Source organism: Emys orbicularis, chromosome 25 (genome assembly GCF_028017835.1).
Source record: "Emys orbicularis isolate rEmyOrb1 chromosome 25, rEmyOrb1.hap1, whole genome shotgun sequence".
In the NCBI taxonomy this organism is placed as follows: Eukaryota; Metazoa; Chordata; order Testudines; family Emydidae; genus Emys; species Emys orbicularis.
Genome location: NC_088707.1, coordinates 1,424,654 through 1,451,182, shown reverse-complemented (window position 1 = coordinate 1,451,182; position 26,529 = coordinate 1,424,654). Strand labels below are relative to the sequence as shown.

Genomic DNA, 26,529 nt, shown 5'->3' with positions numbered 1-26,529 from the left:
CTACTCACTGTCGCTCTTGTCCACCAGCACTGCGTCCGACTCCTCCGTGATCTCCAGCAGCGTGTGCATCTCAGGGCTCTCCTCTCTCAGCAGCTCTGTGTTCTCGGCCTCTTCTCCTCCCACCTCCACCATCTCCGTGGCTTTCACCTCCACCTCACCCTCTCTGATCTTCTTGACATAGAAGGTGAAGGGTGGCACCTTGTAGACTGCCGTCTTGGACCTGGCGTAGACGGGGTGGTCGGGAGTGAAGGATTTCTTCAGCTTGTCCCGAGAGGTTTTCATCTTCTCCCTCCTCTCAGTGGTTACAATCTTGGTACCCAGCTTGTTCATCCTCTTCTCCAGGTTGTGCCGGGTCTTCTCCAAGTTGTGTTTGGTCTTCTCCAAATTCTCCTTGGTCTTTAGCTTGGTCTTCTCCATCTTCTCCTTGGAGAAAGCCTTCTTGAAGTCATCCACCCTCTTCATGCCACTTCTCTTGATCCGCTCTGCCCGGGACTCCTCGATGATCTCTTCAACCTCCACCTCCTCATCTGAGGAGAGCTGGATGCGGTCCTCGTCCACATGGTCCTCATCCGCGGGCACCTCCGCACCCTCCTCTTCCTTCTCTTCCTTCTCTGCCTCCTTCAAAGACTTGCTGATGCTCAGCTTGGCCGGGAGCTTCACTTCATCCTGAAAACGAAGAGATGGAATCGGTAAGACACGTGCACTGTAAGGACCCAGCCCTGCAGAGCTACAGTGCCAGGCGGCCACCCAGCAGCAGCTGTAAGCCGCTTGCGCCCCACTTCCCACGACCCTCTGTGGGCACAGCCCAGGGGACGTTCTGCCTCAGGGGTTTGTCAGGCAGCAGTCCCGTGGCTCCCGATTGGCTCTTTGCCCTATGTAAACCCAAGGGGCAGTCCAGGAACTGTCTGGGCCACAGCGTGGTGAATCTCCTGGTGCTGCCAGGGCTGGTCCTGTCTCATGCTCTTGAACTCCTGGCTGGACCACGGCTTGTTTTGGGCTTCGCCTCCTGACTTGGACTCTGACCCTTGGTATTGACCCCAGCCTGGAACTGACCACAAACTCCTCGGCCACCCCCACCCTCAGGCTCTGACCCTGGGCCCACACTGCCCCTGCGGCTCCCAGCCATCGAACCTGGGCTGAGCAGCTCTCGGAGTCACTGCCCAGCTAATCGCACTTCCGAGATCTGAGATTCATGGCTAGTCTGCCCTTGGGGACAAATCCGGCCTTTAGTGGCTGGCCCCCGGCTTGGACTCCTCCCCCGCTTTTCACCCCCCTGGTAAATTACTCTGCTCTCGTCCACAGCAGTTCAGGGCTCTTGCTAAATTCAAGCTCAGCCTTGGTGGCAACCCCCGCCCGCCCCCCCCCCCCCCCCCCCCCCCCCGTGGCTTTAACTGCAGAGGAGAGCCCTGCAGGTGCTGGAATGGGGGCTCTGTCCCCTCTGTCCTGGCTCCCCCCTCCTCAGTCTTCCAAGCCCTTCACTAGCATCCTCTTCATCCCAGGACTGCTTGTACCACTCACCCGCCCGCCAGTCAAAGCTCCCAGAGGACTCTCCCCTCCAGCCCTTGGGCTCATCTCCCCTGGCTGGCTGGCTCCCTCCCTCCACGCAGTCTGGGGACTCTCCCCGTTCCCCTCTGGGGCATCCTGTGCGCTGCTGGCATCTGCATTCGGCACCGATCCCAGCTTTTCACAGCGCGGGGTTCACTACAGTCACACGACTCAAGGCACAAGCCCTCCCCTCTCACTCACTCACAGCCAGCCTCCCTCATGCCAGGGCAGCCGCTCCTGATTAACACCGGCCTCCGAGACGACTGATTCCAGCCCGTGCAACAGTAATGTATAGGAATTGGGTCGTATCCCTTTAAATAGCTTTGTTAGTCTCTAAGGTGCCACAAGTACTCCTGTTCTTTTTGCGGATACAGACTAACAGGGCTGCTACTCTGAAACCTTTAAATAGCTTGTGAGCCCTCTTGTGGTGCTCACCATGTCATATGTTTTACAACCCAGCCAGGACAGCAGTGCTGGGTCTGCACGCTCGGCCATGCCCTGGTGGTTTCTTGTTGTGCAAAGAGCAAAAGACACACCACAAAGCTCCCATGTTTGCCTCTCACCCCGGCTACAAGGCTGGTGTCTAATCTCCACAGCCCAGACCGAGGGGCCGTGCACACTGCAAACAGAGCCGGGCAGCAGCAGGGGAGCAGAGCTGGTGTCTTGTCCCCTCTGCTTGGAGCCGCCCAGGTTTCTGGCTCGTTCTGCAGAGCGAGAGGGGCACGAGGCAGGAGCAACAAGATAAAACACCAGGTGCAACAGTCTAAGCCCATGGCCTTGTTGCCTTGGGGTGTGGGAGCTGCCCCGGAGGAAAGGATGCTGCTAGTTATTTGTCCCCTGCCTGCCTTTGGCCCTGTCCCATTCCATCCCTGTGGCAGGACCACACCCTGCAGCTTGCTTGTTCCTTTGTACTGCTGGGGAAACTACCTCCCAAGCAGATTCCTCCTGTCCCGTCCCGAGGCGGCTGGTGAAGTCACATCCCTGCCCCACGCCACTCGAGGCGGTGTCTGTGCATTCCCCAGAGCCATGCTGAACAGAGCGTCCCAGCACCGGCCCCCTCCCTGGGAAGGGGCAGAGACCTTGCTCGATTTCCCAGCGCTCACACAGCAGCGAGTCCCTGGCTGACCACTGCGATTAGCTCCCCTGGGAGCACAGGAATTCAGGCCCCCTAGAAATCACCCATGAGCTGTCATCAAGGGCACCTGCTGGGCTTTCCCCTGGGCGAGGCCTCTCCTCTGAGCGTGGGAAAGCCCCGTGTCTGGCCTCGTGCCTGTGGCAGCTGGGATGGGAGCGGAGGGGCTCCTGCCCCCCAAGGCTTGCGTTCCGCCCCATTCTCACAACGCCAACACATGGGAGCCCTTCCCCTTGGACCTGGGCACTGGCCCCGGGCCTTGTGGGGGAAGGGGAAGTGAGCCAGGGAGATTTCCCCCACTCCCCCGAGAGAAGTGATCTGTGCCCGGCCTCCCAGCACAGCCAGAGACAGCTGCCTTCGAGTTAGAGAACGATTCCAAGCGCCCCCTGGTGCGCGGCGAGGGGCATCCCAACAGCACAGAGCAGCCGGCGGGGCGCTGAGGGGGGTGCCCCTTGGCACGGGGCAGGGGCTTCAGCATGTTTCCCCGTCCCTGGCAGCCGATGCCCCAGCGTGAGCAGGTGAGCGTGCTGCACACGGCAGTAAATCCGCAGCTGTAACAGCAAAGGGCCACGAGCAGTGTGTTGTCCAGGGAGGTTAGAAAGGAGATTGGGGGCCAGGACTCCTGGGTTCTATTCCCAGCTCCGGGAGGGGAGTGGGGGTTTAGAGCGGGGGTGATTGGGAGCCAGGACTCCTGGGTTCTATCCTCAGCCCTGCCACTGGCTTTCTGCATGACCTTGGGCAAATCACTTCCCCCTCTGTGCCTCAGTTTCTTCATCTGTTAAGTGGGGCCTGTGCTTAGCTGGTTGGCCGAGGGGAAGGCGGCTGGAGTCGGTCTATCCCCAATTAGTCCCCTTTTTATTGAGGAGCTCTCTGCTCTGCGTTCCCCGGCCAGAATTAACTCCTGCTTCCCCCAGACGTGGTTATAGTTACACCTGGCAGCGAGCGGACAGGTGGCGGGAGGCCGTGACCAATTTGTACCCCCAAAATGCGCTTAAGGACAAACTAGCCCTACGACCTTCCCATCCTCTGGGAAAGGGCCATGCATACTGATGAGCTAATACACCTCTGAAATGGGTCAGCTTCCTCATCCCCCTGGGGAAACTGAGGCATGGAATCCCAGCGTGACTTACCCAAGGTCCCTCAGCAAGCAAGCGGCAGTGCCAGGAATAGGACCCAGGAGTTCGGGCTTCGGGTCCCCCCTGCCTTTTTCTCTCTTGGGCTGCCCAACTAGCCCGGCCCATGTCTGTTCACAGCCTGAATACGCCCAAAATCCATGACAAAAATAACCCGGCCTAGCATGTTTTCAAGCAGGGAACTGGTGAAGCGCGGGTGGCTTCAAAGAGCTTTTTGGTCGATTCCTCCATCGCCAGCCTAGGATGCGAGTTCACAATCCCCAGTGACTCCAGCCAGGAAGCAGGACCGGGCAACGCTCAGGGCCAGCGGGGAGCGGATGGAGTAGCTGCAGGTTCTTTGGGGGCCATGGACGGGCCCTGGCCGAAGTGACGATGGGGTGGCTCCCCCGCACCCTCCCCCCAGCCGGGTCCGAGCACCGTGCCCAGGACAGACAGGCGCTCTGGTCTCTGCAGGAGCGGGTATTAAGCTGCCTGCAGGGGCCAGGCAGCCAGCGTGTGGGGTGTAGCTTCTTACCCTGCAGATGGACCTTCGCATCCAGCGCCATACGTGGGGCATGGGGGCAGAGAAGGGGCAAGCGGCACCTGACCATCTCCCCTGGTTGACCATAGCCTGGCCAGCCTGATAGGCCCCTGCCCCACATGCTCCCCCAGGCCCTGTTCTGCCTGGCCGGTTCCCCTCCAGGGCTGTGGGCCTGGCCGGGGGCCCAGGGCCGTCCCCTGGCCTCCTGGGCCGGCCAGGGGCATTACCTCATGTTCACCATGTACCCTGGAGCGTGGCCATCCTGCCTTTGTTTGCCAGAGGCCGGAATGGCTCCCCTGGCTCCTGCCCCGCCATAGGCTCCGTCAACATCTTTTTAGACAATCAGAACTTTCCTATTGTTGTTGTCCCGGCCAAGCACAATTAGCCTCGGGCCCTGGTTTCACATTCTCCCACCCTGCTCGCATGGCCCTGTACAACCAGCCACCAGGGTGGGGCCTGGGCTGCTAGCGCCAGGACGGAGGAGAGAGAAGGAGAAGCCCTCCCTCTGTGGCACTTAGCGTGGGCTTTCCCCTCCCCGCAGGACTGACTCTGCCCACCCTGGCGCCTTCCCCCGGTGCAAAGCAGGTGTGAAATGTGCCCAAATCAGAGTTCTCGGCCCCCTGTACTCTGCCCAGGGCAGCACGAGGCACCGGCAGGGGGCTTGGGGCACTGCTGCCCCAGCTCAATGCTGCCCGCTCTCACAATCTTGCCATGAGTCTTCCAGCCCCAGCTCCTGGAGTCAGGTGATTAGGAGACTCTCCGCTTTTCACGTAAAAGAAATTTTTAACCCTCACGGCTGGCGTGGGGAGTTGGGAGACGTGACCCCTAGAGGCTCACAAACCAGGAGCCCTGCTCTTCCCCATCTGATGCTCCATATTCCCCCTTGGGGCCAGAATGCAGCCTGGCCTGAAACCCAGCCAGCCCTGCTCCTGCTGAGTGCACATTGCTGTCGGCTCCTGCTGCCAGACAGGGCCAGTCTCGGGGCAGCAGCTGCCCTTGCTGAGCGACAGGCTCTGGAATCGCCTTCTCCCGGGGCGCAGAGAGCTGCAGCCGGATCTGCGCCTCCCGGCAGGAGGGGGGCTCTGAGCTGGAGTGGCCTTGTGATCCCTGCCACTCAGGTTGGATTTGGCCCCTGGCGTCCCTCCCGCTAGCCCAGGCCCTGTGGCTCGGCTCCCAGGTCCAGTCAGTTGCTGCATTGCCCTGGGCACTTTCCCCTCCAGTTCAATGCGAACCCCCAGCATTTCAACTCCTTCCCCTTTAGGAATGTTTTATCATGGTGGCTTTTCCCCCTCTGCCCCACAGATTCTCCCTCTACCTCGACCCTCCCCCGGGGATACAGAGCCGGGGACCGAACCCTGGAGTCCTGCCCCCTGTGCTCAGTGCCCCAGGGAGCAGAGAGAGACTCACTCAGGACAGCCAGGCCTGCAGTCCCCCGCAGAGGGAAACACGTGGGCGGGAGGCAGGGAGGGAGAACAGGCTGGCATGAGATTGGTTTTCAGCTGAGCAGCACATCGCGTGCGATGAATCCTCTCCGTGTTCCCGGCCCAGGCTGGAAATAGCCCTGCACTGTATGAAGCGTCACAGCTGCCGGGCCCCAGCCTGCAGCTCAGGGATTTATTACTCAAGGGGTTTTAATCTCAGGAGCTGGGAGGGGGAGGCGTGGAGCTTCTGGGATGAGCCAACCGCCAGGAAGCCAGACAGAGCAGTGAATGGGTTTGATACGAGAGCTAGGCAGGGCCAGCAGGGCTCCGTCGGCCCCTGGGCATGCCTCAGGATCTGCCTCTCCCGCAGTGCCATGGCTCAGCCAGCCACACCAAGCCAACAGCCGCTACGCCCAGGAAAACAGGCGCTGACCCTGCATGCACCTCCCTGGAAACAAGCAACGTCCCAGCTAAGCTAGACCTGATCCCGCAGCACTCGCCTGGCCAAGGATCTGCCCATTTGACCTCCCATCCAAAGCGTGGGAAAGTCCATAAAGCAGGAAGTGGGAACTCTCCGAAAGACCCAAGCCATGGACAGCTGGGCAGCAGCAGGTGGAGACGCAGGGCCGGTGCTTCCATTTAGGTGACCTAGGCGGTCGCCTAGGGCACGAGGATTTCGGGGGGCGGCAATTCAGCGGCGGGGGGTCCTTCTGCGCTCTGGGTCTTCGGCGGCAATTCTGCGGCGGGTCCTTCACTCGCTCCGGGACCCGCCGCCGAAGTGCCCCGAAGACCAGGAGCGCGGAAGGACCCCCCTGCCGCAGAATTGCCGACGACGACCGGGAGCGCAGAAGGACCCCCGCCTAGGGCGCCAAAAAGCCTGGCGCCGCTCCTGTGGAGACGGTTCAGCTTTTGTCTTTCATGAACCAGGTGGTGAAGAGACCTGGAAAAGCCTCAGTTTCACAAGTTCATTTTGAAAGCAGTTCTGTGTACTGGGTTAAAGCAGGGAGGGGTTGGTCTGGGCACCAGGACTCCCGGGTTCTGTTCCCCGCTCTGGGAGTGAGTGGGGCCTAGTGAAGTTAGGATGGCCGTTCCCAGGGTGCCAGTCCAGGCTTACGTTCACTTGGAAACGGTCTGAAATGAATCACAAAGCCTGCCTGCTCCTCCTGGCAGCCGGGTTCCCGCAGTCTCACGTGGACCGCAGGAGGGCTCAGGGACTTGATTTGACTAGCAACAAGCCCAGTGTTCTGGGAAGCTGAAGGCCACGTGTCCAGGCCACCAGCTCACTTGTGACGCCTGGGTACTGCCTGTTCCCCCGGAGACACATGCCCAGAGCTGGTGAACCAGCCCAGGCCCCCCTTGCCTCTTCGGCCCGGGCAACAGCCATCGGCTCCAAAACTGCCCTGGTGTCCAAGCAGCCAGGAGGAGCAGGTCTGACAAAAACGAGGGAGTCCCTGTTACATGCTCATGACAGCCCACGGTACAGCTGGTGGCACGATCGTCCCGCTGTTCCAGGCAACAGTGACATGACTGTCCGCACCAGTGCACGGCCCTTCCCCAGCACAGCCGCACGCCGAGGATGGACAGGACACGGCCGCGCAGCGGCAGAGCTGCTGAGCCCAACGCCAGCGTGGTTTCCCCTCCATTTCTCTCCGCCTGCCCCCAAGGGAGAAGTGGCTGATTCAGTTGATCCGGCTTCCCGCCAGGTCAGTACAGTTTCACCCAGGGCCAATGCAGGACGTCCTGCCCGCTCCTCCCCATGTTTTCAACCCAAGAAAACTCTCACTCTTGAGGGAAGTGACGGCATCTGCCCCAAATCAATGCAACTGTGTGTGCTTCCATCCAGCACCTGGCTCTGAAATCGGGAAATACCTGGCACAAAGGAAAGGTTTGCAGCTTGCAGGAGGGGCTGACGGGCTTGGTTCCTGGGGCTCTTTGGAGCAGAGAGCCGTGCACTAGGAATCTTTGCTGTGCTGCGTTCTGGAGACTACTATGATTAGCAACCGTAGAACCCACGCCGTCCCGGGGGCTCACGACAGCCCAGCGCAAGTCCACAGCCCCCGTGAAGAGTGCTCATCCTCTCCACAACAGCACCTGCCCAAGCAATCCCGCATCTCCCGGGGACCCTGAGCTGCAGGAACTCCAGCTACTTCCTTCCCTCTGAGTCAACACCATCAGCAAGAACAAAGGCATTCCCCATCTCGGCCTGGCCTGGCTGTGCTGGAAAGGGGCCATATCCTGTGGGCTCAGATACTTATCAGCCCTTGTTGACTCCAGACGGTTAAATTGTGCACAAAGCAGAGGCCTGTTCAAAGCCTCCAGCTCCGTCACATGAGCTGTCCCCTACCCCCTTCCATCGCGGGAGCGGAGGGGCTGCTGCTCTCCATGACTCTCTCTTGGCATAAAATGCAGCGGCTTGCGCCCATCCTCCTCTGTGCTATCGACGGGCCAGTGCAGCTCCCAGCAGACAAAGCAGCGTGGCTGTTTGGAGCATTGCAAGCTGGGACCCGGTCTCTGGGAAAGGAACCCCAGGAGCTGCGTTTGCCAGCCTGGGCTGGATGTGGGGTTTTTACTCATTTGAACAGCTAATCCGCAGGGCTCGCTCGTGTGACCTTTCGGCCTAGCACAATCTACCCCCAGAGCGGGCCCCTGCCCCCTGCCTCGCCCCCAGCCTTTTGCCCTAGGACCGTGGCACTGCAGCGTCTGCCCCGCTGACTGTAGTGCTTGGCTCCAGCCACTGGAACGGGCCGTGGGAGCCTGAGTCCGCCCCAGAGGCAAGGGGAGTGTAACAGGCTGGTCTGTGCCTTTAAGGCCCCAGCTGCCCTGTTGGATGATCAGCCCCAGCTGGGACGGGGTTGACCCCCTTTTCTGTGGAGGGCTGAGAGCGCTCAGCTGGAGGAGGCCCCAAAGTGGGGGGCTGCAGGGCGTATCCTCTGCTCAGCACAGAGCAAGGCAAGGGGCAGAGCCTCCCGGAGCTGCAGCCTGTGGTAGGCAGAGGAGCTGTTTGTGGTTGAGTGAGGGAAGGGCCTGCCAGAGACCGGAGCGTGGCCGCACGTCCCATGGGGGCTCTGAGGGAGCCCACCAGCCGAGAGGAGCCTTTCCCCGGCTTGGCTGGCTGCAGCAGGCCCTGCGTAGGCAATGCAAGCACAAAACCGCTCTGTTTCCACACGGGGTCGGGAGGGTAGTGCCTGAGCAGCCTTGGCAGGGAGGAGAACTCAGCTCCCTGGCTGGTCTCCACACCTGTGTGCTGCCTGCGGGACATCAAGGATCTCCTCCCTGCTCCACAAGAGCTGCTTGGCCCGTGGGCAGATGGGGGGAGCTGCCCAGCGGAAGGTTTGGGCGTGTGTAGGACGGGCAGTCTGCTGCGGCAGGGCCCTTGATGGAGGGAATGTGGCTGCAAATGCAGCCATCATTTGGGTGCAGTGAAAAGACAATGGGAGCGCGCAGGAACAGCCAGGAATCAGCGAGGAGCAGGCTGGCTGGTTGTTACACAGATCCCCCTTCACGCGCAGAGCATGAGCCCCAGGAGGGCCGCGGCTCGCTCCCAGCTCTCACAGGAACCACTGTTTTTAGCCCTGGGCATTTCAAGCACACTATTTTTTCCTGGGAAACGCACCAAGTCTGGTGACGGGTGAGTCCAGCTGCCCAGATGGGCCTGTCCCGAAAACCCTGGCTCTCCGCGTCCCTGAACTTGGGGGTCTTCAAACTGCGATTACCAAATTATGGCTGTGTGCTCCAGCATGCCTCAGTCCAGCTGGCTCAGAGACTGCGGGGGGACAGGCATTCCCTCTGGCTTTCTGTCCCAGCCCCTGCCATGTGCAGGAAGCACAGAGGATGGGTACCCAGGGAAAGTGTGTGTGTGTGGGGGGGGAGTTCTCTGCTAAGCTTCACAGGAGGGTTCCATGAATGATCTGGTTTTCCTGTCCCGGAGCCCACATACTGGATGGGGTGACCTGACTGGACAGTGTCCGTCCTTGTTCTGTACGTCCGCATTGGCCCCTGCTGCACAGAACCCCCAGGAGGAGCAAACCGAGCTGCAAACACTGTGTGAGGGCCCCTCCATGACCAAGGAACAGCCCTTTGTCCAGCAGATCTCGGGGAGCCACTGGGTCATTTTCGTGGAGCTGTGAAACCCAGAGCTGACAGACTGATTGAGGGGGGTTGTTTTTTCTATTTCAAATGACCCAGTGCTGGTAGGTTCGTTGGATTGACTTGCCCCAGCTCTCCTCCACTAGGTGTGTTTTTTATCTGATTACATTTTGGAGCCTGAGTTCCCTTCCAGTGAGTCACTGGATCCGTGCCCTTTATGGTAATGTACATACTGCCTGGTTGCTACAACACATGTAAACACTTCCCTCATTGTATAAAAGGCCCGTGAACTGCACAGCTGAGCTGCCTTCCCACCCTGGCCAGGCCTGGAACTGTTCAAGTTCTCCAGAATCACTGCCAAAGCGGGGAACGTTCCCCAAGGTCTAGGAGCAAAATGCCCCAGGAACTCCAAAGAGCTCCTGCATTGTCGTTGTTTAGGGGGATTTGTTTTTAATTTTCAGTTTGTTTAAAAAAGCAAAACTCCCAGGGGATCTGCTCTCCGGTTTGAAGATTTAATGAAGCCTGGGTCACATATGCTGACCACATCTGCAGTTCATTTGGTGCAGTTGCTTTTACACCATTGCCACACCCCCAGTCTCTGCCTGCGGGAGAAAGCAGGGGCTTGTTTCACATGCGACTGCAAGACACAGAACACGACCAACTCCCCACTACCAACAAGGGCCCAATCCTGACAGGTGCTGAGTGCCCACTGCTGTGGCTTGAGCTTTCAGCACCTCAGGGGCTGCGGCCCCCCTACAGCCGCATTTCTGAGTCCTGTTTTGCCCAGCCAGGAAAGTAAAGACCCCGAGCTCCAGCTTGCACCAGAACAACACGACCGCGGCTTTCCTTTGCCAGGGCCCAAGAGCGCCGTGCCCGCTGGTAACCGTACGTCAAGGCTGGGGTGAGATGCATTCCGTTATTCTACAGACTAAGAGCAGAAAACCTGATAAGCAACCGCGAAGGAGCAAACTCCTGGATTTCAGGTGATCTGCATAGAGAAACCGGGGGTTGGGCTTTTTACCTGCTCCATGTTGGAGAAGCTTAAGCGGGTTTCCCTCTTCACATTAGAAAAACAGGCCTGGCCTCCCCAGCCCCTGCTGATCTGAAAGGCGCCTGTGACCCTTGGCAGACCAGATGTCTGTGTTAAAGATTCAGCTCCCCTTGTTCAAACTGAGAAAACTTCCACTCCAAATGTAAGGCCTGCACAGAGTCTTCCAGCAAACCTTGGCCCCTGATCCTGGACCTGGGTCCGGGCTGGGCCCCAGTGGAGAGCCACACGTGCAGTGCCCCGTCTGCACTGATCCACATGCAAGCCTCGGGGCTTTGGAAAAATCAAGCTTGACGTTCCTAAAACTTCTAGGGCAAAAGGAAGAGGAAATAATCGTAACCGGACCCCCCTTCCCACCTCTCTCCCATCGCAAAAGCCACAGGGGCAATTTTCCCAAGTGCTGAACTGTCTGGATCCAACTGACCAATGTCCTGCTCCTTGTAGAACCCTTTAACCAATGCAACGCGCATGGAGCACTGCCATTGTGATTTGCCTGCATTTTATACCCATGTTGCACTGGGGTGGGCGATTCCTTGAGCGTCAGGGCAATGGTCCCTCGGGCCCTTTGCAGGGAATTTAAGATATTTTCCCCAGTAGCCACCCAGTTAACAAGTTAACTGAGTTTGTGTCTGTTTCAGCTTCCTGGCCTGTTCCGTGCTCGGTTCACGGCATCCCCCAGGATTCCTTGAGCCAAGAACTGTGACACAAAAAGACGAAGTCATTAGCACAATTGTTTAGCATATACGAATTTATGTGGCTGTGCACCAGGCCCACCAACAGCAATTCCGGGCCCCAGGGCAGAACAGTCAATGGGCCCCCATGCACGCACGAGCTGCGCCCACGCGGACACCGTCCGCCTGACATTTGGGCGGTGCTACGCCCACACTGGCTGGTGCCCAGCGAGCTGCCGGCTACACTGCTGTGCGCGCCATTCCAGCACGAGTTCCACATGCCCTCCCGGTAGGGCAGCCGACTGTCTAATCGCACAACCCCCTGCTCCGCCCCTTCCCGAGACCACGCCCCTGCCCCGCCCCTTCTCTGAGGGGGATCCTTACCTGGTCTGCACCAGGTGATTTCACTACCGCCAAGGACTAGTGCAGTGACAGTGGCAATGCTGTGGAGCTGTGGCTGCTCTCTCTAGTTCGGCTGGGATGCCGAGTGTAACAAGCCAGGGCTAGTGACCCAGCTCTTGTGTCTCTGGTTTAAAAGGACGTGTCACCACGAGCTCAATGTAAGTGCAAACGGAGGGGACGGCTCTCGCCAAGCATGGCAGGGCGGACTCGTCCCTCAGGCTTCAGGGTAACGTTCAGCGAGCCCCAGACAGTGCACAGTGTGGGCTTTGAACCGAGGCTTGGGCTGGCTAGTAAAGATCCTGTGGGTACTTTTCATAAGAGTCAGGGTTTGCCTCCAGGTCCTTGGCGAAAGTTCCCCCCCCCATCTCCAGGTGCCACCTTCCCCCAGGGGGCTGCATTTCAGCCGTGCTCTGTGTCCACCACTGTAAAGTGCTTGGGATGACAGGGGTTGTATGTACATACAGGGCCGGTGCTTCCATTTAGGCGACCTAGGCAGTCGCCTAGGGCACCAGGATTTGGGGGGGGCGGCATTTTGCCGCCCTTGGCAGCAATTCTGCGGCGGGGGGTCCTTCCGCGCTCCGGGTCTTCGGCGGCAATTCTGCGGCGGGTCCTTCACTCGCTCCGGGACCCGCCGCCAAAGTACCCCGAAGACCGGGAGCGCGGCAGGACCTCCCCACCGTAGAATTGCCGACGACGACCGTAGAATTGCGCGCGGAAGGACCCCTGCCTAGGGTGCCAAAAACCCTGGCGCCGCTCCTGTGTACATAGCATGTTCTTTCTGATGCCCGTGTGGCAGCACCACTCCGCTATCACTGGGCCACGCCGGCACCCGCTGGGTGCTGCGGGGGGCTCCCTGTTGGGTACATGCTCGGTGAGGTTCAGGGCAGCTCAGGGGGTCGCAGTAGCACCGTCTCTGCTGTAGGGTTGCGGGGAGCCATTCTGGATAAAATAAGGACCAATCTGAACCCTCGTTCTGAACCTCCCTGCACCTTCCGAGGGTTGCCCTGCTGCGCAGGGGGTTTCCAGGACTTAGCACTGCTGGAGCCTAGGGGACAAACTCCCCACCCCCCAACACCTCCCTCCACACCTCTAGGGTTACACACATACATTAGCAGGATGCAGGAGAAGCCCCTGGCTGCTGCTGTCAGGGAGGTGAGCTCCAGAGCACAGTCCCGAGAGGCCTGGCTTCAATCTCACGCTGGTGAGGCGAGAGTCGGGCTCGCTGCCTGGCAAGGCTCTTTGGAGCACTTTGGCAATGCTGGACCAGCGCAGAGAAATTCCTCTGCAACGCAGGCGGGCTGGGATTTAGCTGCATTCTAGCCAGGGGAAGGCAGCTTGTTGCCAGCATCTCCTAGGAGACTGTGACTAGGCGTCTCGAGGGCCGGGGTGAGCATTGTGCATACAGAAGCCAGAGGCACCACCCTCTACAGCGTAGAGGCAGAAATGTAACCTGCTGACCTGAACCTGATCTGCCTTTTCTAACCAAGCCACTTGCGTTTCTTCCTTCCCGTCATGCTGTCTGAGATGAGCCTCCACCGTGCTCCGTTGGAGACGCTCACACCACTTTATGTACAGACGTGACTTAAACCTCACAACTCCTGGGACGTCAGCAGCAGCATCCCCATTTTACAGATGGAGAAACTGAGGCATGGCGAAGGCAAGTGACTTGCCCAAGGTCACACAATGAAGCTCTAGGAATAGACCCCCGGTGCCCCTGTGCTTTAGCCATCTGACCACCCTCCCCCACCCCCATTTAAAACCATCTCCGAGGAGGAACAAGGCATCTCCTTGCAGGCTGAAGAGGAGATCACGGTTTCTTGCACAGCCCCAAAACGACAGCACCATTATCATGCAGCAAACAGACTATTCAATCCGCTGAGGCATTTATGCCAACTATAAATATCTGCCTTACTAGCCATACTGCCGAGTGCAGCCACCAAGAAGTGGGCAGCAGCGGCGCCTGGCACTGCCCGCGGCAGCTTTTAGCGTTTCAGGAGAAGAGGCTCAACACAGTCTTCAGGTGATGCTTCTGATGCCCTAAATCTGCCGCCTCCCTTCAAGTCCGCTGCTGGTTGGGGCCAGGGCAGATTCTCGGGCGCAGGGTCAGAGGGCGGATTCTCGGACGCAGGATCAGAGGGCGGATTCTCGGACGCAGGATCAGAGGGCACACTCAGGGTCTTCTCAGGCTGAGATGAGGAAAAGGAATTTCAATGGCCAGCAGAAAGGAATCCGAGTGGAAGAATTTCCTCTCCCCCACTAACTGCTGAAAACAAGGACATGGCCCAGATATAGAGTGGGTTAGCATGATAACGGGCGGGGGAATGCTATCGGAATGGTCTCGTGAGTGGAGATATCGAGTACAGAGACAGACAAGAAGGACGGGAGTCTAGCTTTTCTAACTGCCTGCAAGGCTTGGAGGATACAATGTCCCTGCTCTGGAATAACGTATGTTTGTGTTGTATTTAGTCATAGGGCCAGATTCAGCTCTCATTTTCACTGATGTAAATCTGCAGTGACACCATTGCACTCAGTGGAGTTGTTCCCAGTTTACATCCGTATAATTGGCTCTCAAAGTCTCTAAGAGTTTCAGGGAGCCTGCGCAGAAAAATAATAGCAACGTTTATTGAGAGCTAAACTCAGCTATGTGAGCAAGATGGATCAGGAGTGTTGTGGCTCATTCCAGACCTCCATCCATACAACTCTCCCAGGAGGATCCAGCCAAACAAACCCTACTGAGCATACCCCAAGGCCACGCCTCGGAGCAGCTGGCTTTACAAATTAACCCCTTCAGGAGTGCCACATAAACCAGTTTTCACGCCTACATTTTCAGAAAGTTCCGTATAAGTCTCCACTTCCAGGGTTAGCAGCTAAAACGAGGAGGCTCAGAATAAGAGAAGCAGCAACTCATTGTAGAACATAGTAAAAAATTGTAGCAAGAGGTTATTGGTCCAGGGTCTTGAAGACCCTAATGCAAAAGCAGGGAGGGAGATGCAGATAAATGTTAAAGGGCTTGTTGGACCCCATGTGACCTTTCCTCATCCAGCAAAATTCCTTCCATCCTCAAATAACTTCCCGTAATGCACAACCTCATTGAGACTGGGAGTCTCCCAAATGTTTCTAGCTTCTCCCTGTCCTGGGAACTGGGCCCTTAAAGGCTGTTTCCCTCTTTAATAGGCTGATGGGAACAAGGAGATTGGTGCTTTAAACCCCCTGTGAAATGTACTGGTGCCAATTCGGACCTGATGAAGAAGAAGAGCACAGGAACCTAGCAAAGGGTGGGGCTGGCGGGGGAGTGAATATAAACCGTGAGGCCATGTTTGGAAGGCTGCCTTTGCCCAGAAATGAATCAGATGAAAGGCAGGTCCCTAGGAAATGGATAAGTAAACAGATTGCAAGGGGGGAAATCACTTTTTTTTCCTCTGGCAGAAAGAATGTTTTAATCCCATTATCAGCCTGTTTGTGTAGCTAGTTGGACTCTCAGAACTGCCCTCCCGGCTACCCTGCCATGCCTGATTAATAACCCACAGGGCTATTTCTGAACAGCAGACCTAGGAAGACAGATCCCGCTGCAGATACTATTCAGGGAGACCAGTGACTGGCATTAATTGACATTAGCAGCAGCCTCCGGAAGGTGCAGACTAAACATCCGGGGGCGTTTTATTCGAAATGTTTAGCTGGATTGTCTTTCTCCAATCAACAGCTCTCCCCTCTGGCTCTGGGCTTCATCCTAGAACGCAGCCGGGCGGGGGCTCAGGAATCTTGGTAACCTGTGGAATTGACTGTACAGTCAAGAAGACAGTAGCCAGGTGCTGGGCAGTTCACCAGGACTCAGCACGCTGAGCGCGTACAGGCCTGCTTGATGCTCTGGGTTGGCCATGGTCATATTTATACGGCAGAGCCGCATTTCCACGGTTTTCTGTTCCTTAGTTAAATAAAGACAATGGGGCCAAACTCAAACCTGGGGCAAGCCAGCCGGGAGTTTGGCCTGTGATCTTGCTCTAGAATTTCCTTTCAATCCACTTCAAACCCCCATTAACATCAGCGGAAAGGAGAACAAACCGGCTGGCTGCCTGGCCTGGCGAGACACAGGGGCCAAATTCTGCCCGCAGTTACACCCACGTGGTGCAGTGACTTCAGTGGCATTGCCCAGGGCAGACATTTGCTGCTTTGATACTATGGGTTGGGCACATGGGAGATGCCTGAGAGATCCAGAGGGATGAGATGAAAGTGACTCAACCCTTTGGCTTGAAGTTCACCAGCCATTCAGCAGCGATCTCACATTTCTTTTTATTCGGGGCCTTTTGTTTTCCTCTTTGCACGGGGGCAGTTTGTTGCTGGGCAGCTCAGCAGGTCCGTATAATACAAAAGCACTTCAGCAAAACAAACGGGCAGCTCATAAATCAGAGCTGAGCCGTGACACATCGGTGCATTGGGTCCCAGCCTGCGCCAGAGAGAGCCACACTTCCAAAGAGGCGTTGGGTGGAAGAACTGACCGCGTGCACCAAGGAAATGTCTCGGGCGCTAAATAATCTCCTTGGACTTGTTCTGGGGCCACACTCTGCTGTGGGTGACTAGCTTGAGACTCGGCTAATGAACGGCCGTGCAGGGAGTGGTACGGGCTCCTTGTGCTTGGGGGCTGGCAGCACGGTGGGAATCAAGCAGCTGAATGCTCTGTGGAACTGCATCCCTGAGGGTCTGAGTGAAACCGAAAATAGTCTGAGTGAACAGCCTGTCCTGGCTCCCAAGGGATGGGCCAGACGTGACCTAATGGTGCTTTTTCCATCTCTAACTTCAACCATTCTCTGGCCAAAGGCCGGAGGGTCAGAGTGGAAGCAGAACTCGTTGAGTGACTCTGCAGCCATCCCGCTGACCGAGATCCTGTACTACAGCAGAGAAGCCAAAGGCGCAGAACAGAGCGGTGCTAGCTTTTGGTTCCTGGACTTGTCTGCACAGTTCAGCTTGTGTGGCGTTTTAACCACCATTTTGCATTTAATCCTCCTCATTATTGCTCTTAAAGATAGTGTGAAAACCCTGAGCTAACGGCTTGTCCTTGGGAGTATGCTGGGCCTGAGGGTTCTCCCGTGGGATTGCTCTGGTCCCCCGTGGTCACCACCCAGGCTTGTCCTTGGGAGTATGCTGGGCCTGAGGGTTCTCCCGTGGGATTGCTCTGGTCCCCCGTGGTCACCACCCAGGCTTGTCACTGGGAGTATGCTGGGCCTGAGGGTTCTCCCGTGGGATTGCTCTGGTCCCCCGTGGTCACCACCCAGGCTTGTCCTTGGGAGTATGCTGGGCCTGAGGGTTCTCCCGTGGGATTGCTCTGGTCCCCCGTGGTCACCACCCAGGCTTGTCCTTGGGAGTATGCTGGGCCTGAGGGTTCTCCCGTGGGATTGCTCTGGTCCCCCGTGGTCACCACCCAGGCTTGTCACTAGGAGTATGCTGGGCCTGAGGGTTCTCCCGTGGGATTGCTCTGGTCCCCCGTGGTCACCACCCAGGCTTGTCACTGGATCAGGCACTTACTGGGATTTTCCAGGGTGAAGACCCCGCATGTTGATGCATGAATGTAGCCACTAGGAGTCCACATGGGCCTTCTCTGCAAACCCTGGAGTGAGGAGTGTCTGGGACTAGGGTGACCAGATGTCCCGATTTTATAGAGACAGTCCCGATTTTTGGGTCTTTTTCTTATATAGGTTCCTGTTACCCCCCTACCCCCTGTCCCGATTTTTCACATTTGCTGTCTGGTCACCCTATATCCCCCACCCCGTCCTAGGGTGACCAGACGTCCCGATAAAATTGGGACTGTCCCGATATTTAAGTGTTTGTCCCGTGTCCTGACCGCTTTTCTTTTTTTTTTGCTCCACTGGCGACCCCCCCCCCCCATGTGTCCTGATATTTTCTTCCTCTCATCTGGTCACCCTCCTGGGATAGTGTGTGACCATGGACACACTGGAAACAGCACAGTCCTGGGGGCAAGTGGAGAACAGGACTCAGCCAAACGTACAGCCGGGTCGAGCAGCGTGGGGCTAGCTGGGCTTCGCAGAGCAGTGCTAGTGCTCTGAAAAGGGAGCCAGGTGGGTGAGCTTAGAGCTTAGCGGGAGATGACTCTGAGCCCAGACCACAACATCTTGGTCACCCTGAGTGGCTTGGCTAGAGGAGGGGGACGCCCCGCTGAATTGCATAGTAATGAGCAAGTCCTCTGAGCTGTGAGCCCCCTTCCTCTGGCCAAGCTGTTCAGAGTCACCCAGGGGCTCGCGCTATCCTGCATCAGAAGTGGGCTCCCCACCGCAGTGGGTTCATTTGCCTGCTTGTCTTCCCAGGTCTGCATGGACTGTTTGCATTTCTACTTGGAGCGGCCAGGGGGTGACCAGCTGGGTCCCTGAATCGCTCCCTGAATTCCTGCCGGGGACACAGGCACTGGGAAAGGAAAGGACAGATGGGGGGGGGGGGGAGATTTTATCCATTCAGACCACATGTTCATGTGAGCTATGGGGTGGGACAAGTAAAATCAGACCAGTGCATGGAAAACAACCTCCTGGAGAGCAGCCCTCCCCACCCCTCCTTATGCAGCTGTGCTGGAGGGCTATTCTCAACTGCTGCTCTCCCATCAAAGAGGAAAGCAGCGATCTTATCAGTCACGCTGGGGTTTTCTTATCCAAACAGCAGCTGTGGGCCAGGGAAAGAAACCACTTAACCTCTTGAGACCCTTGCATACTTTAGTGATCCCACTCGGGGCCTCACCCCAGCAGCGCAGTGTGTCACGTTTTACCGACTAATTTTAGGTAAACGCAATTCCTAGTTCACCTTCTCTCCTGACTCCTACCTGACAAGCGACTATTTAAGAGCTAGTGGCATCACTTTGGCAAAGGATGAGCCCTGTCTATCGAAAAGAACGCGAGACGGAACTGTTCATGACCTCGTGAATTCAGACATCTGTAGAATGAAATGCACTTTTTTAAGGCGGGGTCTGATTCTGCGTAGCACCCCCTGTCTTGCTAATCCTTTGGTGCTTAGTACACGGATGTCTGATATTATATTCAACATACAAATCACATACAGAACAGTGACTATATGGGCACAATATGTACATGCTTGTGCAACTAGAACATATATACTATATCTCAGTAATGGGAAAGCCTGAAGGTTGATTGAAGCTGAGATGCTTTTCCAATGTGTCCAAACCACATTGGTCTAGAAATCAGACTGGAAAATCAGAATTGATTTTTCTGCTGGGACTTTGAATCTTTCATTTCTCTGAATGAGGCTGCATCACTGCAAAGAACGGCCGGGGCATTTCCATCGGTTGGCTCTGCTCCTCCACAAATCTTGGGGAGCACCGAGGGATGTGAAAATGAAACGAAAACCAGAGATCCCCTATTCTGGGCGCTCCAGCCACGCTTAGATTCTGGGCTGAAAACGGAGCGAACGTTAGGCTGGCTCTCATTTTATCCCAACCAGTCAGCCTAGCCTGATGCCGATCAATGTCGAGGCCCTTTTCAGAGACGCCGTCACCCCCAGGGGCTATGAGGCAAGCTGCACGTGCGCAGCACGACTGTAAATGCCTCTGACTCACAAGGGTTTCTTTGAATCTTGTTTTTCCTTTGCAGAAAGTGCCAGGCGTTCCTGGGGACGCGAGCACGCTGGGGGGAGGGGGTCAGCGTTGTGCTAGACACTTATCTGAACAGGTAGCAGCATCCTCTCGGGAGCAGTCCGCAGAGTAATGACACCGCGGAGAGAGTAAGGACCCAGGCCATGCAAACGACAGAGGCAGAGCTCTGTGGCACAACCCCACAGTGACGACACAGCCGACAGGGACGGAAAGGCTTTTTCCCTCGCTGTAGGAACACCACCTCCCCAAGCCAGGGTAGTTCCCACCCACCTGGCTGCAGCCCCACCAGGGGGTTCGCATAGCTGCAGCACGCAGGGGCGTGGGGTCTTCACAGCCCTGGGCGCCGTAGCTGTATTGACCTAAACATTAAGTGTAGAACAGGCCTGAATCTTATTTGTACAGAGACCTTAAATAATCATCCGGCCCATTCCAAGGCCCCTGTATGCAGCCGGAGCAGGATCTCTCATGCCAAATCCCATTCCAAGGTGTATCTCAAAACTGAATCCCATTCTGGGGCTGAGATGTTCTTGATGCAGGAGAACTCACTTCAAGTGGGGCGTCCGACCAAACACTGCAGCGCTGCCATCAGTCAGGCCTGGCGTTCGACTGCGCTGTACAGGGAATTTGTATTTCTCCTGCAGGGAAGTCATCTTGTGCTGGGAAGCTGCATTACCACGTTCTGCTGATATGTCCTCTCGTGGCTGTACACCGTTACAGCCCGGCAAGGTGCTAGAGATTATCCTGGGACTTTGGGGACAACTAGCAACCCTAATACACTGCCCTGAGGCTGTGTGCAGAACCCCCCGGGCTGTCGGGGAGCTGCGAGTGAGTGGATCCAGGGCAGCACGGAGTCATTGCTTTGTTATGTAAGGTGATAAAAAGAAATACCGAAAACAGTGGGCGGGGAAGGACCAGCCCTCCAGTGAGTCCCGGGAAATGCTGATGCCACATACACCAGTGCTCCTAGCTCCAGCCGGGGTCCCCAGTCGCAAACACTGAGTTTCTTGGCCACAATGTGCAGCCTAGTAAGAAAGGCATAAATGCAGCACCTAGTGCTCCTGCCAATCTCCTGCACTAGGACTCTGCTCTTCACCCTCTAAGCTTGTAGCTGGGCAAACTTTGTGGAGTCCCCGGGCTTGTGCCCCTTGCAAGCTGGTTTTGAGTTTGCAAATCTGGGCGTTCCCAAGTCTTTTCTTGTCATTAAACCCCTGAGTCCGAGCTCCGGGGCACCCCAGCTCTGCGGCGGAGGGGGACAAGGCCTTGCAGCTCAGCTGGGCAGAATGAATACTCCTTCTCCAGCACCCGGGCTGCACTTCGTGTTCTCTCTTTGGGGGGTTGGCTCCCACTCTGCCCTGTTCTCTGCTCCGTTTCGCACCCCAGTGTGATGTTTGTATTCTCCTCCCGTCCCACACACACACTCAGGCTCCGTTTCACACGGTCCTTCGCAGAGCACGAACCCCGTAATGGCCGCGTTGGGTCTGGCTTCCAGACCCGCCACGTGACACGTGGGGTTCGCAGGGAGTCCGCCCCTCCCTGCTGCAGGCGTTTGGCCGCTCGGAGCCCTATAAGGCCCAGTGGAGGCACCACCGCCAAGCTGTGCTATTTATACTCCTCGCACAGCCCCACCTACCCTACACATTGTGGAGCTGGGATCCGTTTTCCAGCCCGTGGCCACCTGGCCTTTTTCGGTGCTGCTCAGCCTCTTGGTGGGCTTGGAGCGGCTGTTCTGATTCATCGGCAAGGCAGATGAAGTTCTGTGGGGGCCTCCCAAACAATTGCCCTCCCCAGTAGAACAGACAAGACGCTGCATACAAAGGAACGGGCCAGGCGGCTCCCCGGCACTGCCGAAAGCTTTGAAAAATAGTCCCCACCACGCCCGTGTGGCCAGAGTGTCCATTGAAAGCGTCAGTTTGGGGGAGGGGGGGCTGGGTCTGCACCTATCAGCGTTGGGTGCCTGCTTCCCCCTGCCCCGAGCCCCCTAAGTCGGACAAAGGGGGCACCGTGCAGCATGGGCCAGGCACCACAGCGGTGGGCAGAGTTGGGTGCTGGGGGCCGCGCTTTTCAAAATCTGACCCTACGAAAAGCAGGTCCGTGTCATTCTGAAGGATGAATTCGCTTGTAAAATGTTGGCGGAACAAGGCGCGTTAGTGGAACTGTAGCTACTCGCGGTGCCAGGTGAGTTACCCAGGCCGTGGCTTTATAACCGGATGCACTAACAGCAGCTCTGGGGATATGAGTGGCAAATAAGGGCCCAGCCCTCTGCCATCCAGCTTCTTGGGCATGAACGTTCCCCTCTGTGACATGGAGGTTAAAGCTCTGTCCACAGTGCTTTGGCAAAGAATCACGTCTTCTCCTGGGCGGCTTCATTCGGGGTGGGCTTTTTTTCCACATTGCTCTTGGGGCCTGTTCCAACTCCCATCAAAGTCACTGTACAGATCCTCCCGGGGTGTGGCTGCTTTTTAGTACTGCCCGTTCTCTCCCTCGTTCTGAGGCAGACAAGACAGATGTGCTTTATGCTCAACTCTCCAGACCAAAATTCAGCTGCCAAGACACAGAGGAACCCACTTCGATTTTCTCTGTGCTCCTAGGATAAGTCAAATACTGATGTAGGGGGTCTGCATTTAGCCTGACTTCCCCCCACAAGCAGTCCTAGGGATCTCGCTTGCACCCTGGGTGTCATTCTGTCCATAACCAGGCATCCTTCACCTATTAAAACTGACTTCTCGTCTTCGTCCTTTTGCTTCTCCAAGGCACAGCATCCTTCCATACTAAATGCGCCTGGGGAGCAGCCTCTTCCCTGCTTAGCAGTCCCCCCATTCCTCCTCCCGGCTAATCCTGCAGGTTTGTTAGGCACATTTGCCCCCCATAATAAAACGAGCTCTGAAATCTTTCCCTTGGCTACTGAAGTCACAAGGGAGCAGGAAAGTTCGTCACAGTTTCTTAAAGCACAAATGCAGTTAAAGGTTGATAATGGAATTGTTCCTAGACACTAGAAGAACAAAACTAGTCAAGGAAGCATCTAGACTAACCCTCCGTTGAGTGTTCATTCTGGGAAGCGCTGAGCATGAGAACTAGGGGAGTGTTCGCTACTGGTTTTCTACAGCCAGGCTTGGGAGAGAGGTTCCCCCTTGTAAACTCCCCAGGACAGGGATTATTATTAGGATGTTTGTGACTTACACATGGTTGGCGCTTAGCAAATAATACACAATAATTGTTACTAAATAGCCGAAGAAGTACCTAGTCCATGAGTAAACCCATTGGAATCCACAGGGCTCCTGACAAGAACGGCATGTCTCAGCACACGCAAGGGGGCGGAATCTGCTCCATGATTTGTTATAAATGCCTCTGGATCTTAGATATCGAGATGATTGTTCATCCTTTTATTAATTTATTAAAAGTGTTCATCCTGGCATGCCTCACACACACCCTGGGCCAAATCCCACTCCCTTTACTCAGAGGAGTAGAACCACTGACTTTGATAGGGCTCCTCAAAGGAGTAAACAGGATTGGACCCTGCAGCCTGATATTTTCATCAATATACAGTCTCCTTCATGCAAGCAGCCTGTGGTCGTTACTGCTGAAGACCCTCAGCCCCATACATGGGTAATTACACAGCGACACAACCTCCTAAAACAGAAACCTGCCCAGCCAAAACCAGCCCAAGATTGTCTCTCCCCACATTCCTGGGGCAAACTTTCCAAGTACACAAACAAGAGACATTCCTATATGTTGTTAACACTGCCCGTTAACCACAGCTTCAGAACCATCCAGCCCCGGTTACTGCCCAGTGGATGATAAATGATACATGATTAGTGCAGGGCAGAGCACAGAATAATGATACTCCTTCATAACCAATCAGTGTGAACAAATCATAGGTTTTGCCTTGCGAATGGCTCAAAGCTAGCCCCACGGGACAGCAGAAGCATCCAGAAAGGCAGTACGGGCTGACACCAGTGTGAACATTTCTCTCCTCACTGCAAAGCTCTTTTTCCATTGTATGCAGGGGAAAGTGGACTGGACAAACACACCCAACTCTTCCAGGGGGTTCCCTGTGATCTGTTAGTAGCAGTCCGAATGCTCATTGTACAGGATCATCTGTGACTCAGCTAACACAGCAGTGGAGTAATAGAGAGGGGCGTCTTTGTTGTGCTAATACAGAATTATGACTGCTGCCCATCCCATCCTAGCTCTCAGCCACTGCAAGTCTCCTGGATTTCGCTCTCCAGCCCAGGCTTTAAATCAGGACACTGTGCATGGCTTCTCCTCCACAAAGGAGCTTCATTCGCTCAGTGGGGTTTGGGCACAAGGCCGCTCCCTTGCCCCAAGACCTCCTTCGCTCTCTTACTCTTGCGGCTTCCTCTGGGCATGGGGAGAGAGTTGTGCAAACTCTGCGGTGTGATGAAAGGCCGTGCGTTTTCCTAAGTCCATGCACAGCTGTAGTTTCCATGAAGCAGCCCTTGAGTGTCTCCCTTGGGCTTTAACGCTCGGGGGTCTCATGCTGAAATCCACACTGGATAATTCAGTCTGGATTTCAAAACATTCTGCCCTTTGTCTAGAGAACAACTTTGTGCCGCAGAAAGTCTCACCTCAGGGCCTTTCTCAGCTGATTCTAACTCAGGGGCCGAGCCTGCGCCCAGTGAAATCAATGTGAGTTTTGCCTGCAGTGGAAGCAGGATCGGGTCCTGTATGAAAGCTTTGTCCCACAGGAAAGGGGAGACCGATGATTTGTTTAGTTTGCATGAGGAATCTCCAGTGCTCACGACCAACAGCACACACTAAAGAGCAGGTTCTCACAGTGCCAGTCCACCAGGAATCAGGAGCTGGCCGTTTCCCTACCACTTCGAAATACCTGCCAGGGATGTTCTGCCCGAGCCTCCCCTTTCGCTCCCTTCCCTTCCCAGGGGTTGTTTCCAGCACTGTTGCTTTAGGTGTCACCATTTTCCACAGCTGGCTCTAGTCCTCTGTGCGTGCTCAGTCCCCAGAGCTTCCGATAAATGTATTTATAAATCTGTTTAGGTGGCTGACATGCTCCTAATATACGTGAGTGTTTCAGCCTCCATGACAGAACTATAAATGCTTAAGCTGTGAATCAGAGACCTATATCGGTCCCGCTACTTGCTAGATTCCTCAGCCTGGCCTGACTAGATCTCCTTTCACACTAGGCTAGTAAGAAGTGCTGTGGATTTTGTGGGGGTTTTCTTCCCCCTTTTCCCTGTGAGCTGCACTGGATGTTTCTCTATGTATCCCTCACACAGTCTATTATTAACCCAGATGCTTTGAACTATCCTTATCTCATTAACTGGCCAATTCGGTTTTTCTCCAGCTTTCCACTCTGGGGGTCTGCTCTGCAAAGTGAAGCTAAACCCAGACAGGCAGCGGAAGGGGAGGCGGAAGCCTGTGGCTGCATTTGTTTTGCTTGTTTGCCTGTTTGGTATTAAAAGATTAAAGGCCAGTCCAGCTCTTAGTGGGGGTGCTGAGCCTCCCTAGTGAAGCAGCCCGTCACAGAAACAGAGCGACTGGAATGCCCAGGACCTGCAGGTTATCGATGAAGGAATCTGTAACATACACTGGATCGTATTTCATTTTACAAGCAATGTGGTAAAGGCAAATCCCGGGGAAAGGAGGTGCTAATGAATTCAGTGGACCGGACCGTATTTTCTGTTTAATGTCTCCACTATGTCCCCTGTAAGAGTGAGGTTAAACATGACTCTGGAGTTATTGTTCCATGTTATTGCTGTAGGATGCATATTATAAACCTGAACTAGCATCACTGCTTCTTGTCGCACTAAGGACTTCATCCCTCATAGTAAATCCTCTGTCTGAAATGACCGATTTAAAATACCCCTCTCCAGTTCCTCCTTTAGTTAAACAGCAGTCTTGCTAGGTAACCAAATTCTGCTGGTCTTTTGCAGTGGGGTGCTTGGGGCCAGTCTCACCATCTTTATGAAATTTCCTGTACTCATTTTTGTTAAGTGCAATAAATAATTATGTTAAACCTTCTGCCTTATGAAGAAACCAGTGCTGTTAGATTTGGAATGCCCTATTTATGGCACACTTCAACACTGGATGGTAGAGGAGCCATGTGGGGGAATGTGCCATCATGGTGCTACAGTTAGCACTGAAAATGCACACTGACGGTGCCTGAGGAGCTGCAGGATGTCTCCTTACCTGGTAGATCATGACTTTGAAGTTCCTTCGCTTCAACAGCTCCGCCTCGTTGACCTCCAGCTTCTTGATCTGCCCGGCTTGCTTCTCCAGGTTCTGCCGGACGGTTTTCACGTTGACGCTCACCTTGCGTACTTTCTCAAGCATCTTGTTCACGGTGTTGCTGGTGGTGGTGTGTGCTTTGGTGAGCTTGGTCAGTTCCCCCTGGATGCTGGCCACTGCGCTATCCATCTCTTGTTGCCTCTCCTCCAGCTGCGTCTGGGTCAGCTGGATCTGATCCACCGCCCCGATGATCTTGTCCAGAAGGGTGAGCACCATCACACCATTGATCTGATCTGATTTAATCAGCTCCTCGGCCACCTGCTCCTCGGAGGTCTCGGAAGGAGCGGGCTGCTCAATGATTTGCAAAGGGGTGTCCGCCATGCTTGCTTGGGAGTCCCGACTAGCAGAGCCTGGGGAAGCTGTCGCTGCCGGGAGGAGAGTGAGAAGAAAAAAGTGAACCCGAGCTCTAGCTCAACTCTCTGTGCTGGGAGGCAAGCCAGAAATGGAGAGCACAGTGCGTGTGTGTGTGCGTGCGTGCTTGAATTCAAATGGCACAGCTCTGCAAAGCTGACCAGGGAAATTGCCCTGCAAATTTTTCCAGGCTTGCAGGCCATTGGCTGACTCCACCTTAGCTATATAAAAGGAGCCACAGCCAAATGCCTGATGACCCACCCTTTTTGAAATGATTAAAATAGTTGGAGCGGAGGGGAGGCGATGGCTTTTGCATGCGAGCCCAGGCACGGCTCACGGAGGAATGTGAA

The 26,529-nt window shown here is 55.8% G+C and overlaps 1 protein-coding gene across 1 annotated transcript; it reads right to left on the bottom strand.

Moving 5' to 3' along the window:
- On the bottom strand, positions 1–26,149 carry CAVIN1 (caveolae associated protein 1). Its single transcript, XM_065422761.1, has 2 exons — positions 25,730–26,149; positions 1–666 (listed from the first exon to the last, which is right to left on the bottom strand). The coding sequence occupies exons 1-2, from the start codon at positions 26,147–26,149 to the stop codon at positions 1–3; spliced, it is 1,086 nt and encodes a 361-aa protein (XP_065278833.1).
- Positions 26,150–26,529: the final 380 nt, after the last annotated feature.

Bases quoted from the DNA above. Each gene is read 5' to 3' on its own strand.
- CAVIN1 (XM_065422761.1), bottom strand. From the start codon at position 26,149: ATGGCGGACACCCCTTTGCAAATCATTGAGCAGCCCGCTCCTTCCGAG. The intron at 667-25,729 runs GTAAGGAGACAT...CTTCGTTTTCAG, and splicing joins TCAAAGTCATGATCTACCAG to GATGAAGTGAAGCTCCCGGC.